Source organism: Balaenoptera ricei, chromosome 1 (assembly GCF_028023285.1).
Source record: "Balaenoptera ricei isolate mBalRic1 chromosome 1, mBalRic1.hap2, whole genome shotgun sequence".
In the NCBI taxonomy this organism is placed as follows: domain Eukaryota; kingdom Metazoa; phylum Chordata; class Mammalia; order Artiodactyla; family Balaenopteridae; genus Balaenoptera; species Balaenoptera ricei.
In genome coordinates this window covers 67,919,516-67,937,794 of record NC_082639.1, presented here as the reverse complement: position 1 = coordinate 67,937,794, position 18,279 = coordinate 67,919,516, and the positions used below count along the sequence as shown (strand labels likewise).

At 34.3% G+C, this 18,279-nt stretch overlaps 1 protein-coding gene across 8 annotated transcripts in view; it reads right to left on the bottom strand.

Moving 5' to 3' along the window:
- NEXN (nexilin F-actin binding protein) overlaps positions 1–18,279 on the bottom strand; it is a 56,995-nt gene that overhangs the window by 19,591 nt on the left and 19,125 nt on the right. For 3 of the 8 annotated variants that reach the window (XM_059924788.1, XM_059924780.1, XM_059924822.1), the window contains exons 2-9: positions 12,502–12,580; positions 10,871–11,062; positions 10,598–10,676; positions 10,364–10,512; positions 5,564–5,605; positions 4,182–4,379; positions 3,912–4,088; positions 1,129–1,317 (exon numbers count right to left, since the gene is read on the bottom strand). In XM_059924788.1, coding sequence (XP_059780771.1) covers positions 1,129–1,317; positions 3,912–4,088; positions 4,182–4,379; positions 5,564–5,605; positions 10,364–10,512; positions 10,598–10,676; positions 10,871–11,062; positions 12,502–12,580 — 1,105 coding nt within the window. The remainder of the gene's footprint in view (positions 1–1,128; positions 1,318–3,911; positions 4,089–4,181; positions 4,380–5,563; positions 5,606–10,363; positions 10,513–10,597; positions 10,677–10,870; positions 11,063–12,501; positions 12,581–18,279) is intronic. The other 5 variants (XM_059924818.1, XM_059924808.1, XM_059924843.1 and 2 more) reach the window with 4 other exon arrangements.

Below are 18,279 nucleotides of genomic sequence, written 5' to 3'. Positions count from 1 at the left end.
GGCCATAAGCCACAACAATACAGCACTAGTGCTATGCTAGGGGAGCACTAAATGCTCTAAGAATACATGAAAGGAACACCTTTCTGGAACTTGTATTATCAGGAAAGGCTTCCAGAGGAAGTGGAATATATGAATAGGAGATAGCTCAGCACAGGGAAAAGAGAGAGACACACGTTTCATATAGCATTTATGAAGTTCCAGAGATGAGAGCATAGCGTTTTGAAGAAATGGAAAGAAATTTAGTATGTCTGGAACAAACACGGCAGATTAAGGAAGAATCAAGAGGGACTTCCCTGGTGGCACAGTGGTTAAGAATCTGCCTGCCAATGCTGGGGACACGGGTTTGATCCCTGGTCCGGGAAGATCCCACATGCCGCGGAGCAACTAAGCCCATGCGCCACAACTGCTGAGCCTGCGAGTGACAACTACTGAAGCCCACGCGCGTAGAGCCCGTGCTCCGCATCAAGAGAAGCCACCGCAATGAGAAGACCGCGCACCGCAACAAAGAGTAGCCCCTGATCTCCGCAACTAGAGAAAGCTCGTGCACAGCAACGAAGACCCAATGCAGCCAAAATAAATAAATAAATTTTTAAAAAATGGTATAAGAAGTATAACTTTGTAACAGAGTTAAGTTTAGTAGCAATATCCAGAGTGATGGTAAACATTTTGGAGAGTTAACTAATTGTGATTAAATGGCTTTGATCATTTAATATATCCCGGATGGGATGGATACTGGAAAGAAAGGAGGAAAGGAAGGAAGGAGTGAGGGAGGGAAGGAGGAAATGCGGAAAGGGAGAAGAGAATGGAGAGGAGGGAAGGAAAGGTGGGGGTAGGAACCCCCCTCCCTCCTCGCTTAGATACTTAGTTCTGGAAAACATGCCTTCCCAGAGATGGAAGATAACATACACTCTATGCTAGGCATGGCAATTTAATCAGAACCTTCTCAACACTATAATGAAGCAAACACCTTTAACTGACAGTGTTATGCCATAGGAGACTATAAAAACTTATATGCCATCCCTACTTTTGGCATATAAGTTCAGAAATAATAGCGTATTCCCCAAAGTTGAATGATTTCTCATAACATACTGAATCCCAATGGCCTTCTCCAGTCACATTCTATCTTACCATGCTTCTCCTTGCTTCAGCAAATGCCTTCTTTTCTTCCTCTATTCTTCTTCTGGCTTCTTCTTCTGCTTTCCTTTTTTCATCTTCTCTCCTTTGTCTTTCTATTTCTTCAAAACTGAGTTTGAGTTTACCAGGGCGGTACCCTTTAAAAATGTTTTCTGTGTCTTGGTTTTCCTCCTCTTCATTTACCTAACCAAGAAACAACTCACTACTAAGAACTGAGATTCATCAAAGACAGGAATGAATTATCAATCAAAAGGCACAGACTCAGCCACCTCACACAGAAATGTTTCTTTGTTCTAGTATTCTTGACCAAAATCCTCTTCCTTTATAATGTCTAATATGATTTAAAAAATCAAATTTGGAAAAATTCCAAATAAAGATGTACTCAAGTTAAATAAAACTTCTCAAGCAAGTCAAATTTTTAAATGGATAAGATTAATTGTTTAAAATTCTTAAGGAATCATTTAAAAGTTTTATTAAACATTAACTCTCCCAGAACAAACATAAAACATGTGTGTGGACCTACTAGAGAAAGGACCTGAGGACACAGGGAGGGGGAAGGGTAAGCTGGGATGAAGTCAGAGAGTGGCATGGACATATATATACTACCAAACGTAAAATAGATAGCTAGTGGGAAGCAGCCGCATAGCACAGGGAGATCAGCTCGGTGCTTTGTGACCACCTAGAGGGGTGGGATAGGGAGGGTGGGAGGGAGGGAGATGCAAGAGGGAAGAGATATGGGAACATATGTATATGTATAACTGATTCACTCTGTAAGCAGAAACTAACACACCATTGTAAAGCAATTATACTCCAATAAAGATGTTAAAATAAATAAATAAATAAATAAATAAAAGTAACACCAACACACAGATGTGGGTCCTACTCAGTTTAAGATATGGAATGTTTCCAGTACTCTTGAAGGTCCTTGTGTATCCTTCAAGAGCCCATCCACCTTTTGCTGGCTTTTCAGAGGAAACTAATATGCTTAATTTTGTGTTTGTTATTCTTTTGCTTTGTTTGAATATGTAAAAATTTGTTCAGTGTTGCAGCGTTTGAGTTTTACATATAAGAAATTATACTGTATGTGGTCCTATTGACTTACAGTTTTGCTGTCTTGTAGTTTTTTTGAGATTTATCTGTGTTGATGGGGCTACCTGTAGTTAATTATTTTCTATTGCTGTATAGTATTTCATTGATTAAAAATTCTACAATTTATCTTCCAAAAAAAAAAAGGTGTGTGTGTCTGTGTGAGTGTACTTAAATTGAGGTTCAAATATACACACACTGAGTCTCTTACATAATAAAATGAAGTTCTCATTCTGTAATTTTCAATGACTTTTTTTTACTATGAACTATGGTTATTAAATGGATAAAACATTATCTGGAACTATTTTATATATAATTCAAATTTTATGATTTTATAATTAAAATTCTAATGTAATGCTAATTAAATTAATTAAATACTCATTGAAATTTATGATTTGATTAATTAATGATATTTCTATGTCTTTTCACTAAATTGACCACCAGTGATATCTAAAATGTGTAGGTATTATCCAACTGTAACTACCCAAAATATTGGGTTGGACAAAAAGTTTGTTTGGGTTTTTCCATAACATTTTACAGAAAAACCCGAACGAAATTTGGCCAACCCAATAACAACATTTTCAAACAAACATCTAGAAAATTAAAATTTTGGAGATATAGACCTCAGAACATCATTAATGAAAGCTGATCAAGAAAGTCTGAAAGTTTAAAAAATTACATATGTTCCATTCTTAAATTCTTGCAATGAGATTTGGAATCAGTGTTTTCTTATTTCAATTTTATTTTTTGTTGTTAAATCTATTACTATAATAATAGCAGTTAACATTTTTAAAGCACTTATTGGGAATTCCCTGGCAGTTTAGTGGTTGGGACTCCCCACTTCCATTGCAGGGGACATGGGTTCAATCCCTGGTCAGGGAACTAAGATCCCGAAAGCTGTGCTGCGAGGTCAAAAAAAATAATAATAAAAAGATAAAAATAAATAATAAATAAATAAATAAAGCACTTATTATATGCCAAACACTACTCTAACTGCTTTCTATATTAACTCATTTAATGATTTAAGAAGTAGGAACGATTATTTTCACCATTTTACAAATGAGGAAACTAAGATGTAGAGAGGTTCAATAACTTGTCCATGGATACACAATAAAGGTTAGATATCTGAATCCAGGCAGTCTGGCTCCAAAATCCATGCTCTTAAGCACTTAGATTATATACATTACACATATATATATCTCTCTATATATTCAGTAAATATATATACTGACACTAATTGTACACTTATGATTAGACTTGAAAGTGCGCTGCACCATGCTATTAAACACATTGCAGGCTGAGCTAACAGACGAAGAGAAATCAGATTTGTTGAATAATTATTTTGTATGTTTACAACAATTTATAAAAATAAAAATTTAAGGCATATTAGGTAAAATATCCCAAAATGAAAACTAGAAAATAATATAAATGCATGTTATATATGGAATATGTATACAGTTTCAAAATCAGACCCTTGTATATAGAAAACCTCCTTAAATTTATAGCAATGAACCTTATCTAAAGTCAGCTACCTCCCTTAATATTAAATGTTTTATATATAACATTTATATAACGTATTATACATATAATATATAATTTGTATAATATAATACATAAATGTTATGTATCATAATATAATTATGTATTATAATATCATATATAAATGTTACATATATATCAGTTTGTTTTACCATTTGCCGCCTTGCTTCTTCAAAAGCACGCCTCTCTTCTTCTAAACGTTTTCTTGCTTCCTCCTCAGCTTGCTTCCTTCGGTTTTCTTGTCTTTGCCTTTCCAATTCTTCAAAAGTCAGTTTCAATTTTCCAGGAGAAAGTGACTCTTTTTTTGCCTCACTTTCCAGTTCATCGTCCTAAGAAAACATAATGAAAACCTGTTAGTCATAAAGGGATATGCTGCTAACCAACTTAACTGCTTTTATTTGTTCTTTATTAAAAAAAATTACCATGACCAATGAAAGACACTTTGCTTCCTTGAGAGATCGATGTTGTTCTTCATATCTTATTCTTTTATCTTCTTCATACTTGACCCTTTCCTTTTCTTCTTGTTCTTTTTCTAGATCTTCGAAATTCTTTTTTATTTTTCCAGATGGTTTGTGTGATTTGACAGGTACCACTGTTACAAGCAGTGAATCATCTCCTTCCTAATTTATAAAATAGATAATTAGCATATTTCTTCCTAATCAAAATTTAGGTTTCATGGAACTTCCATCATTGGTGAATTTCATTACATTGCCATCAATGTTATGAAGAACAAAAATTAATATTTTTTACAGATTTCTATTAAATAGCTCTTTCTCTGAATTCATTGTACATGATGAGTTAATCTTATTGAAATCCACTGCTGACAAGGTTCAAGAAGCATCTTTTTTCCTAGAAGATGGTGTTAATACAGCTGTTTGGATACAATTGCGTGAAATTATCTGAATTTCACTATCCGTGCACTCATCCCACAAAAGGTAATGTGCATGTGAGCATACTCTAAATCAATTTGATGGTGGATGGCTTCAGTTTAAACACACAAGAAAGGTTTCTGTGTTTGATTTTTCTCTCCATGCAAGTTTTTAAATACTTAATAAAACATTTTAGCAAGGAAAAAAAACCCCAGTATTTCCAAGTGATTTAGAAAACATTTATATTATGGACAAAACTCTTTGGCCTTTGGTCCTATTCAAATATTCTTAAACTTGTTTTTAAAATTCATTTTAATTAGTTCTATTACATCATCTGTTACTGCCTTTGAACTTTTTTCAAAAACAAAGTGAAGAATTGTAATATGTAACACATGCCCCCTAAAATAAAACTGCTTCCAATTTATGTGACTGTAGTTTTAGGCACACCATCAAATTGATTGATCTTTAACTTTCCCTGTTAGATAAAAAGAGATAACTAAAATTTTTGTGGTTTGAACATTCCTTCATGGTAATAGATACTGTACTCTCTGCTAGTATGTGATAAGCAAAACAAACTATCAGGAACTCTGAGGAAAGAAGACAAATGATGAAAAGAAAACTGCCTTTTTCAAATGTTAGCTTTCAACAATCTCAACTATTAGTAACAGTTCAAGAAATATACAGCCTTGGCAGAGTATCTCAAACTGAGACTTGTGTCTCTAACCATGAAAGCAAAAACATACTTTTCTTTAAAAACACTAAGCTATAGCGTTTGAAAGTGCAAAAGTATGATCTTGCTTTGCAAAATATTTTTGTCCATTTTGTTGTTGTTGCTATATTTATAATAAAAAAACTTTTAATTTTTTTAATTGAAAGATTATTTGTGAATCAGATAATTTTAGGTGAATGTTTCATTAAAGGAAATGTCCATTTACCTCTGATGCTGATTCAGTTCCCGTATTGTTTATGTCCTCAATCTATTGAATAAGAATTTTATATCATTACATTACATCAGATTTCTGCTTTTTGCTTTAAACATACAACTGAAAAGTATTAGTTGTGATTTATGGTAAATTTCAAAATTTAGAATTCTGAAGTATTTTTATGTTGCTCCAAATTAGCCAATTATGTCCTTTTAAATAGAGATTAAACCTTATATTAATTTTTGCATTTTGATATCAATCTCTAGGGAACAACATATTAAGAAAAAATTAAAATAAAGCCTACCTTTGTAATTCTGGAATTTGAATAATGGACCAAACTCTTACAATCTGGCTGTGAGCTTACAACCAGCAGTTATTAATTAAGCAATTTAAACGGAGCTACAGAAACATTTCTCCATTCTCTCTCTGCCACAGCGAAAGGAAAACCTATCATTAGCAATCAAATAATCATCATGACTATATTTTACAATATAAATAGATGGCAAAAATATAACTGACACAATAATAAAGTGCAGTAAAAGGTGTAGGCTTTCACATGGCTAGTTTAGAAGGGAAAATAATTCTGGAAATCATAATTGTTTACTCTATATTTTGCCAGATCTAGGTAGGAAAGGCCCTCATTCAGAAAGAGGGAGCTCAATTTGGCCATTAAGATTAGCTTGAGGGGCAGGCTAATGTACAATACATAACAGAGTTGAGAAATGACAGAAAGGTGATTTAAATAACACAGTGTGGGATTTAAATAACACAGTGTTTGAGATCTCAGGAAAAGGAAACATAAGCAACAGGAAAATGGAAAAAGTTAGAAAGTAAAAATTCAGATTGTTTATTATTTTAATTTGATTTTTAACACCAATGAAAGAGCTGGAAGTAGTTTGTTCCTCACTCAGTCTAAGGGAATTCTGCTGTACCTTGTCTCATACTAGGAACTGGGCTGGCTAAATCCCTGTTCTCTCATCATCCCACTTTTCTATATTCTCTGTCAAGAAGAAATAATACATATTATTAAGATACCAAATTTCTTGAAAAAGAAATTATTCTGAACAAATCATTTATTAAAAATAAATCTTCTGTATCTTAATAGTTTATTTTAAATAGTTTTGTTCAGAATAATTTGCTTTGTTACAGAATTATTTATTACACTGATTTGTTGTATAAATGATGAAGGTTTTATTGAATGATAAACGATACTATGAAAATTTTTAATGGATCTGTAATAAACTAATTACAAAATTATTTCCCTTCAAAAGGGTGCTAATAATTCCTCTACAAATCATGTTAATCTCAATAAAAAGTTCTAGGAGATATGGTGAGAAGCGAGACATTGAGAGCATAGGGAAGAAAAATTCTAAATTTTTTAACCCCAAATTTCTTTTTCTTGCTGCTACAACCTTCTCAGATTTTTATTAGCTTACAGTAGATAATAAACTATATTTAGAATAGTTTTTCTTTGGTTGGGTGTTTTTTTGTTTTTAGTTTTGCTTTCTTCTTTGCTCATTTTAAACCATTATCAAAACAAAAGATAGAATTTTTTTTCCATTGGTTTCAACAAAAAAAGAAAAGATGAATTTGCCTAAGTGGCCATGGTCTCAGTATATTCATAGAGAACTAAGATATTCAGTTCAATTATAGTGCTAGCTTTCAGAAGCTACCACTGAAGATCTGCTTCCCAATTATTTCTTTTGATTTATGGAAAGAAAACTCCTTTTGCTCCTTCCCAAATCAACTTCCTTTCTCCCCTTTCTTTTCAACATCTCAATCTCCCACCAATAACTTCTCTTTTTCTAAGTTGATAGACATTAATCTTGTCCATCAAAATATCCTCAAAGATAACCAGATTATACCAAACTAAGATTCTTCCCCAAATTTTATTGGTCTTTGATTCCAACATCCAGTATACGAAGTATGCCTATATTTAATTCATCATAATATCCTAGAATCTCAGAAGTGGTAATTATCTTAAATGTTACTCAGCTACCCGTCTGACTCAGGAATCCTTTCTATAGTGTTCTTGACTATGGACTTATACAAAAGAATTTTTCAAACAAACATTAAGACTCTTCTTGACTATGTCATGCCTTACTTCTTATATTCAAAGATAGATTAAATTTTATTAGATTTGAGTGGAAAATGTATTTAATTAGGTTTTAAAATTAGACTTCCCATATTTGCAAGATGAAATTACTATTAATAGTTTATATTGCTCTACCTACATATTCTCAAATAATTTAATAGGCTAAAAATTTTATTAACCAAGATTCTCTCGCACCCTGCCATGTAGTATCTAGGGTTACTAAAGAAAGTGGTTCTTTTTCATGATTAGTTTTCTTCCATCTCTCTCTGAGTATCCTATGTCTTCATCATATTCAAATTCACCTCAACACATATATTTCTTCTTTTTGAAACCACTGCCATATTCAGTTCTTGGGGTGGTAGTGTAATCAGTGCTTTTTGGAAAAGGACACAAGACTTAAAAAGAGGTAGACCAACCCCATATGCATACTCACCAGTTCCTGCCAAACACCATATATTTTAATTATATATTTTATTACCTTATTTTACAATTTGTATTATAAATATAATTACATATAGTGATATATTTTATATATAACCTAAAATATTCATTTATTATATATTGTATTCCCTTATTATAATAAGGGAACTCCCCCCTTATAATTGTATTCCCTTGTGAAATTTCATTTCTTTTTAAAAAAAATTAATTAATCTACTTTTGGCTGCATTGGGTCTTCATTGCTGTGTGCAGGCTTTCTCTAGTTGTGGCGAGCGGGGTCTACTCTTCTTCGTGGTTTGAGGGACTTCTCACTGCGGTGGCTTCTCTTTGTTGCAGGGCACGGGCTCTAGGCACGCGGGCTTCAGTAGTTGTGGCTCGTGGGCTCTAGAGCGCAGGCTCAGTAGTTGTGGGCATGGGCTTAGTTGCTCTGTGGCATGTGGGATCTTCCTGGACCAGGACTCGAACCTGTGTCCCCTGCACTGGCAGGCAGATTCTTAACCACTGCACCACCAGGGAAGTCCGAAATTTCATTTCAAAATGAATACTAATCTTTGATGACTGGAGGTGGCAGAGGTAAAGTACACCAACCTCTCTTCAGACAAAGAGATACAAAGTAATAAAATATAGGAAATTCCAATTCTTTTCTGTAATTCATCCGGCATATGACATTTTTTGTCACCATATAAATGGCTGTTTGTGCCATAAAAGTGGTTATTTGCAAAATCAGGGTAAATAAATTTCTTTGACATGCAAATACAGCATATGCTTTGCCTTCTTTGTCACTTTAAAAAAAAAATTTTGTTTGTTTGGGTTTTTTTTTTGCCCGCACTGCGTGGCTTGCAGGATCTTACTTCTCTGACCAAGGATCCAACCCTGGCCCCGGCAGTGAAAGCGCCAAGTCCTAACCACTGGACCGCCAGGGAATTCCCTGTCACGTTTTTTAAAGAAAAGTAGTGGAAACTGAAAGAAGCATAGCAAATAGATTTAAGGCACTTAAGGAGTAGGCAAAAAAGAGCCAAGTACAATCTCACAATAAAAACGGTTATGAAAGACAATATACTGTGAAGACGATGGTAGGATAGTTGTTAAAATACTGATGACAGAAGGAGGAGAAACTAAAATGATTTCATGACATTTTATCTGTATGTACTATTATTTAGGTGAAACATTTATTTATAGCCCACTTACTTTGTACCAGGCACTGTACTAAATGCTTTGCTTTTATTAACTCATATAATCTTATTAAAAACGCTAGGAGATAGATACCAATATTGTCTCGTTAAGCTCACTACATTGATCATCTCTTTTGATCCTACAGTGTAGACAAGGTTAAAGTACATAAGCAGTATAACTGTCTTCTGTGTCTTTTTTCTATGTCTCTATGACTACAGATCGTTTATAATATAAAACAAATATCAATATATTAAAGAAATTTTTGTGAATTGACCAGTTCTTTACTTAATAAAATGTAATTATGACTATTAGAATTTCAAGTTTCTATGTCATTACACTCATGAATCATTTGGAGAGATTAGCTTTTTCTGGAAATTAGATCAGATTCTTGAGTATTTTAAAATACTTACCAGCTTCTTAGTTCTCATGCTCTGAGAAGAAAATATATGGGAATTCTAAGTTCATTAAGAGACTATATAAAATCATAGTAATAATGTTTTTCTCCCTTTAATTTGTCCTCTGTGGCTATGGGCAACAGTAATGGCTATACGAAGGAAATGACTGTCACACATTTCTCCCTTCTACTACCATCCCCAACTTAAAAAGAAAAGTTAAGCTAGCTAATAGTACCATTATTGAATAAAATGTGACTTAAATTTGTTTCAAATAATTGAGTAGGAAGATATCCTAATTAAGCCTGTGTTTGATAATAACCAGCAAGTATTTTTTGATTGCTATTAGAAGACCAGCATTTTGTTATATGCTTGTGGATAGTTTATGTGTGAACTTGCCTTATATCTTTGTAAAATTCTCTAATGTGTCAAGAAAAATAAGGAATGTGGACAGTGTAAGGAATGCAGAGAGAATGATAAGATGGTATATAACAAAAGTCATCTCAGTATTCAACCTTGAAATAGGCACATTCTGCCCTTATCCTTCTAGGCATTTGATATTAAATATTTGTGCTTAAGATCTTATTTCCATGTTAGCTACTATTTAATAGGTTTATGTTATATTAAAATATTTTGATTAGGCAGCATACTGATTAGTTTTACTCTGTACAATTAGTTTCTGAAGCAAATACCAACTTAATATCTAGTGTATACCTGCTCAGCCCTTTTTGCTAATTCACGTTGTATCTTCCTCTTTTCTAACATATCCTGCTCAATTCTGCGTTTTCGTTCCTCTTCTGTTCTCTTCCTTTGTTCCTCTTGTCTTTGTTTCTCCATTTCAGCAAATTTACCTTTAACAGTTCCTAAGAATATATGAAACATGTTTGATATTTTGCTATGCTTCCTTTTTTGCAATTTTATTTACAATTTGCCCCTCAAATGTCTTACCTGTTAGCTTTGGGACATAAGCCTTTTCTACTTTAGAAGATACATCTTCCTCATCATCAGAAGCAAGCATTTCTTTAATCTAGATGGTTAAATAAATTAATATGAACATATCCAAACTTTAGACTAGATCATATCATATGCAGAGTTTGCAATTAGCTTATAAACAGAAAATATTAAATATAGTTAATACGAAATGTGGTTAATGTGAATAACAAATAAAATGTAAAAGATGAAAATGAATATTTGCATGAGAATAAAATAAAATGAAATAACCTCCTGCTTTTTCCTGTTCCATTCTCTCTCTCTAATATATTGTTCTTTTCTTCTTTGCTTTTCGTTTCTAGATCTCCTTTGATTTCTTTCTTCCCTGGCTCTCTGCATGGCTTCAAACTTATCCTTTACATCACCCTTGCCAAGTTTTGGCACATAGGTTTTTGGTACAGGTTTAGATGAAGAAAGCAGAAGCTTCATTAGAAGAAAATAAAGAGAAGAAAGTTAAAAAAATAAGAAAGGAAGAAATTAGGTAAAGATAGATCAGAATAAGCAATATAAGAAATATTTATTGAAACAGACTATAGATAGAAATGAGTTTGAAACCTTTATTTGTATAATCAAAGTCTGATTAGATACTTTCCAAAGTCTAAGTATGAAAAATGAAATTACAGAAAATATGAGAGTAAAAATGTTATCAATATATAGCAAAGAAGTCCCATTTTGTAGGTGTGTTCCACTGAAGCCGAAGGCTAGCAAAATATAAAAATTGAAGACTGGATTCCAATTTAAAACAACCTGTATCTTATTGTCCTATTTCATTACATTAAAGATTCAGATTTTACATCTCTTGCTTAAAAGATACCAAGACTAATTTTAATAAATTAGATGAAGTTGAAAACAAAGCAAAAAGTTTAAGACTAATTCACATAAGCCTAATTCTTGCTTGTTTCCATATCTAATATCAGCAAAACTGAAGGCCTTTACTTCTCATTTGTGGCTGAGGTGAGCCAAGGTCTTTGTGCACAAGCAGTGATTTTTGTTGTTACTGCTGCTATACTGCCCATGCAGAACTTCTTTAAACCCACGTTGAAAATATGTGAGAATGCTGTATCATTCCAAGTAGGATGTGCCCTAAGAGGAAAATCCCCAAATGACAAAAGAGGTTTCCAGAGAAGGAGGAATCTGTTAAAAGACTAGAGAAACGATTTTCCTCCATCTGAAACCAGGGAAGCAAATTATTTTCATCTTTTTGAAAATTAAACTGATCTCTAAAAGAAGTTTCAGAAAATAAAACTTCATTGCCTCAGAACACCAAACCCTTTCTCCTAGTGATAATGGCAAATTGCTTAATTAATCTGTGCCATACCCAGCCCCTATTTTATTTTCTACTTATGGTGCCATTGTCCATTTTAAGGTTTTTTAAAGTTTATAATTTTGGGGTGTCAGCAACTGATTTCTTCTTATTACAACTCTCAGTAACAACAGCCAAGAACCAGAAAAAGGCCTAAGATAAGTTTAATTGCAGCTGCTAGAAGAAGTAGCTAAGAAGGATCCTCACCTGAGAGTGAATTATCTGTTTCTCCTAAGAGTATATACATCAATTCTGTTTTTTTTAATACTGAAAAAATAACTTCTAAAATTTATCAAGATATTAAAATCTACTCAAGATGCTAGCCATCACATCCACTTCACTATCACTCACAAAACTTCATAATCATGCTTCCTAGATAAGAATCCATACGAAAACACTGGGCCCAAGACCAGCCTGTGAATTTTACCTCTTCTTATGTTTTACATCTTGACACTATGTTACTATGAACTTCTGTGGATGACCTTTCCACCAGTTGCCCTTTTCAGCAATTCTGCAGTCAACCCTATGATTCCCCCATTTTTTAACTTTTAAGACTTACCTCAGCCTTTTGGGAAATATCATTCATGTTTGCTCTATGTGGTCTTGGGGTGATTATGAAGCTTTGTAATTTTTTGCACCTGAAAAAAATATATTAGTATTGAATAAGAATTTTGATACCTTAATTTTTTAATATGCTGTGTATTTTTTTAAAGAGAAATAGCACGTTAATTTCCCCTCAAAAAATAATGACATCATCCAAGCAAGTAATAAATTATAATAACCCTCAGCTTCTTTTCCCAAGATTCAGGGTATAGAAGGTACAAGGTGCAAGGTGTTAAAAGATTCTTTTAAGTTTACAGCCCAGAATAACTTAGTGAACGTATCAAGTACCCTTGCAAAAAATTTGTATTCTGCAGTTATTGGATGTATTATTCTATAATTATCAATGGGGCCAAGGTGGTTGATCGTGTTATTTAGGTCTTCTATGTCTTTACTAAAAAAATTTTTTTGGGCCTAGTTCTATCAGTCTTAAACTATATGGAATTTTCCACTCCTTTATTATTTTATTTTTGGCTGTGTCCGGTCTTAGTTGAGGCACATGGGATCTTCGTTGAGGCACGCGGGATCTTTTCGTGGCAGCGCAGGCTCTTCATTGTGGTGTGTGGGTTTTCTCTTCTCTAGTTGTGGCACGCAGGCTCCAGGGCACATGGGCTCTGTAGTTGTGGCATGTGGATTCCGGAGCACGTGGGCTCTGTAGTTTGCGGCACGCAGGCTCTAGTTGAGGCACGCGAGCTCAGTAGCTGTGGCGCACAGACTTAGTTGCCCCGCGGCATGTGGGATCTTAGTTCCCTGACCAGGGATCGAACCCACGTCCCCTGCATTGTAAGGTGGATGCTATACCACTGGACCACCAGGGAAGTCCCTGTCTATTCCTTTAATTCTGTCATTTTTGTTTTATGCAATTTCAAACTTTAAAAAATGCATATGTTATGACTATAATGTCTTCTTCTTGAATTGGCTCTTTCATCAGTATGAAATTTCCCTCTTCTTATCTCATTGTCTTGAACTTATCTGTTATTAAAATAGCCACACCAACTTTCTTTAGTTTGCATGGTGTATAATTTTCTAGCCATTTACTTTCAACCTATTTATCCCTTTATATGTAAAGCACATCTCTTGGACAGAGCATATAATTGGATCTTGCATTTTTAAAAATTCAATTCTGATAATATCATTTAATTGCAGTGTTTAGCCCATTAACATTTAAGGTAACTATGTATATGAATGGACTTAAGCCTACCATTTTACTATTTGTTTCTTGTTTGCCCCTCTTTTTTTGCTCCTCTATTATTCTTTTTCTGCCTACTTCTGTATTAGTTGAATAATTTTTAGAATTTTATCTATTGGCTTTAAACTTATAATTAAAAATTTTTTAAGGTATAATAGACATACAATAAGTTGTACTTTTTGAAAGTGCACAATTTGATAAGTTCTGACATATGCATATACCCATGACACCATCACCACAATCATGATATAAATATATATATATATAGGGGGACTTCCCTGATGGTCCAGTGGTAAAGAATCTGCCTTCCAATGCAGGGGATGCAGGTTCGATCCCTGGTTGGGAACTAAGATCTCACATGCTGTGGGGCAACTAATCCTGTGTGCCACAATTACTGAGCTCGCGCGCCTCAACTAGAACCCACGTGCTGCAAACTACAGAGCCCACGCGCTCTGGAGCCCAAGCACCACAACTAGAGAAGAGAAAACCCGCATGCCACAACTAGAGAGAAGCCCGCGCACCGCAAGAAGATCCCACGTGCCACAACTAAGACTAGATGCAGCCATAAAAATAAAATAAATAAATAAATAAATGAATGAATGAAATATTTAAAAAAAAAAATATATATATATGTAGGGATTCCCTGGTGGTCCAGTGGTTAGGACTTGGTGCTTTCACTGCTGTAGCCTGGCTTCAATCCCTGGTTGGGGAACTAAGATCCCTCAAGCCATGCAGCGTGGCCAAAAAAAAAAATATGAATATACACATTACACCCAAAAGTTTTCTCAGACCCTGTGGCACGTGAACTCTTAGTTGCAGCAGGCATGTGGGATCTAGTTCCCCAACCAGGGATCGAACCTGGGTCCCTTGCATTGGGAGCACAGAGTCTTAACCACTGCACCACCAGGGAAGTCCCTTAAATAGCCTTTATATTCCTAGGATAAATTTCATTTAGTCATGATGCATTATTCTTTCAACATACTGATAATTCAATTTGATAAAATTTTGTTAAGAAGTTGTGCATCCATGTTTACAAGGCATATTAGTCTGCAGTTTTATTTTCTTGTAATGTCTGCCTTTTGTTAACAGAGTAATACTGCTCTCATAGAATGAGTTGGGAAGTATTTCCTCTTCTTTAGTTTTCTGTAAGAGTTCATGCAGACTTGGTATTATTTTTTCCTTAAACGTTTGCAAGAACTTCCCAGTGAAGCCATCTAGGGCTAAAGTTTTCTTTGTAGGAGGAGACAATATGATAGGAGTGGGTTGGACATGATTCCATGTAATTATTAACAAGATCCTAACTTTGGTTGTTTAGTGGTTCTGTGGGTGCTTATTACATTATTAACAATAATTACCTAATAAAAGGAGGTCATGCATGAATGAGAGTATCATTAACCAAGGTTTGAGTAATCTATGTGCCTGAGATAAAAATAACAAGCAGCTCTAGTTCCGTTCTCTTACCTGAGCCACTGTATTATATCTAGAGTTACCTATTAGATATTTCTTCTTGTATAACTAACAAAACCTAGTCTTCATTCTCACAGCTTCTCAAGCTTTAGAGTTATTTATGGTTCATTCTTCTTCTGTATCTCCTAAATTTTAATAGATTGTCATGATTTGTGAATGTTACTTTCAAATTTGCTCTTATATATTACTTGACTATTTTCACTGCCCCCATACTAATACAAGCCTTCATCACCTCACACTTCGATTACTACAATTTGATAATCAGACCTAAATCTAAATTCCAACTCTGCTGCTTCCTAGTTAGGATTAGATATCTCAAGAATAACACCTAACATTAGTGGGTATCAATAAGTTTGATTAATTTCATTACTCAGTCTCCCTCACTACAATTTACCCTTTTCAGTAAAAACCAACATTTCCCTGCCAGTGAGCACATTAACATATTATTTGTGCAATTTAAAAGAGTAATACCACAGGGTATGATGAAAATTTGAGCATCTCACATGGGATTATAGGGACTCATAATTTTAGCTGAATTAATTGGCCAGAGGGAATTTCAGGAAGTCTTTTTTTCCTGGTGAAATAAAAGAAAATTGTGTGGCTTGGTGATAGTGAAGAATTAGCCTGTCAAGAGTAATCCTGGAGAATACGTGGATCAGCTAGCTAGCCCTCGTCATCTAATTTTTTAAAAATCTTCAAATTATATCTTGACTTATTTATAGATTCAGAATAAAATGAGATTGATTTTTTAAAATTTAGTATGAGCAAAACCACTTAAAATAGTTTTTTAAATGTCATTTCAGGGACTTCCCTGGTGGTCCAGAGGCTAAGACTCTGCACTCCCAATGCAGGGGGCCTGGGTTTGATCCCTGGTCAGGGAACTAGATCCCACATGCCGCAACTAAGAGTTTGCATGCCGCAACTAAAGATCCCGCAACCCACAACTAAAACAGATCCCGCATACCGCAAGGAAGATCCTGCACGTGGCAACGAATATCCCATGCCGCAACTAAGACCTGGCACAGCCAAGTAAATAAAGAAGTCAATAAATATTTTTGAAAAAATTTTTAAAAATGTCATTTCAGTATTCTGAACTCTCTTTTTGAAAGTCTGTGAAAATTTGAATAGTACTAACTTTAACGTTTTTGGTTAAAATATAAGCAAGTTATCCTTTGCCGACAGTTTGCTCTGTTCTGCATTTTGAGGATAAAAAAACTGTAGCAAAATAAGTTTATTGGCTTTTTGCATCACAGGACTGTCTTTTAAGGTGTAGATTGAAAACCCATAGGACCCATATCTCTTGCATAGTTTTATGTTGAAAATGAAAAAGAAAATTCAAAATCAACAGATAAATATTTGTAGGATTTATAGATAATTTTTAAAAGGCATGACTCTGCCTGGTAGAACAACAGCGTGTTTCCATTGCTAACTCAGTTGTCCTTCTGTGCTAAACCAGGCTAAAGGTATAAATTTGACTACATTTGGTTTATTAACTTCACAGGAAAGAACTCTGTGCCACAGTCATTGATGTATTGCCTCATCTAAACCCACTATATCACTAATAAATCCTTTGATCGCAATATGAATAATTTATGATGGTAATAATCCTAGCTAATATTTATTGAGCCTTTACTATGTGCTAGGTAATGTGCCAACTGGTTAACAAGCATTATTTCATTTATTTCCCACAATAACCCTTTAAAGTAAATACTATCATAAAACCCTCTCTCAAAAAACTTTCCAAGCTCAGTAATTTAAAATTTCTTAAAATATTAATATGAGAACAATGTCTCAGAGTTTATGTAATAGGATTTGAAGTCTTATGGAAATTGATACAAAAAACTGAGTCTTCGAAAAGTCAAGTAACTTGTCAAAGACCACACAACTAATGAGTGGTGGACATAGGATAGAAACAGGCAGTGTGACTACTGAGTCTGCATTCTTACCCACTGGATTATGCTGATGCCAAGAAAGCAGCACAGTTGTTTTGTATGGGAATACCAACCAGCTTATAAGCTTTTACCTACTTATGTAATCAACATAGCCTTTAATCCAATTATTTGAGAACCACAATTCTGAGCAGTAGAAATATGTTGGAAGCTAAAAAGACATTACTAACAGTATTCTCTACATTTAGTGAATTTGTAATATTTAGCTGGCAACTGGCAGCAGAACATGGTGCTGGGTAAGTGAGAAGCAGGTATTTTGCCCTATGTGAGCAGCACAGGGTTTTTATTTAAGTAGTTTATTTCCTTTTAAAGTGATACATGCTAGCAGTTATTCTCTTAGAATTACTTGGAGTTAAGCAAAACACACAGTGAGGTTATTAAAGGATTCCCAGGTACTGAATGAAATGCTGCTATCTCAGCTGGTTGTGGTTTAGAATTCATTTAGTAAACTCATTCATGTATGATAAAGTCAGGGACTGTTTGGTCTCTGATTTTTAAAGTGCCTAAGTCAGCAACATGCAAGCAGCACTCCTATCGCTGTAACTAATGACAGTGAAGAACCCAGTAACAATATTCACATGTATGTTATTCTCTTGATTAAGGAACACGATATATCTCATCATTCTGCTAAATTGCCGAGAGTACAAAAGGCTTCTGAATCTCTAATCTAACAGAACATTACTTAACAGTGTACTCCTAGGGTAACCAAATTCACTTTTATTTGTTTAGTGACTGTGAGAATTTTGGTTTTATGAAGGCTTTTTAAAGTATTAATTGACTTCAACAAAGTCATGACAAAGACTCTGTGAAACGTTTAAAAACTACGTGAATGTCACACATTTTAGTGAATCTCAACACTAAACCATAAACCCATCAAGGAAATTCCTGTGAAAGGGAGTCATAGACAGTGAACTTCAGTCAAGGAATGGAGCCATAATGCTCTCTAAACTGCAGCTGAAAATGTTTCAGTTTCCTTAAATCCTCTCCTTTCTGCCTCCTAGTACCCTCTCTCCATCCTAACTCCACAATGTCCTAAATACTCATGCCCTTCCTGCCAGAAGGGCACCGTCACCTTCAACTCTGCCCAAACTACCTCCTTCTCTTCTATCAGCCAACTAGGGACCATGCCGTG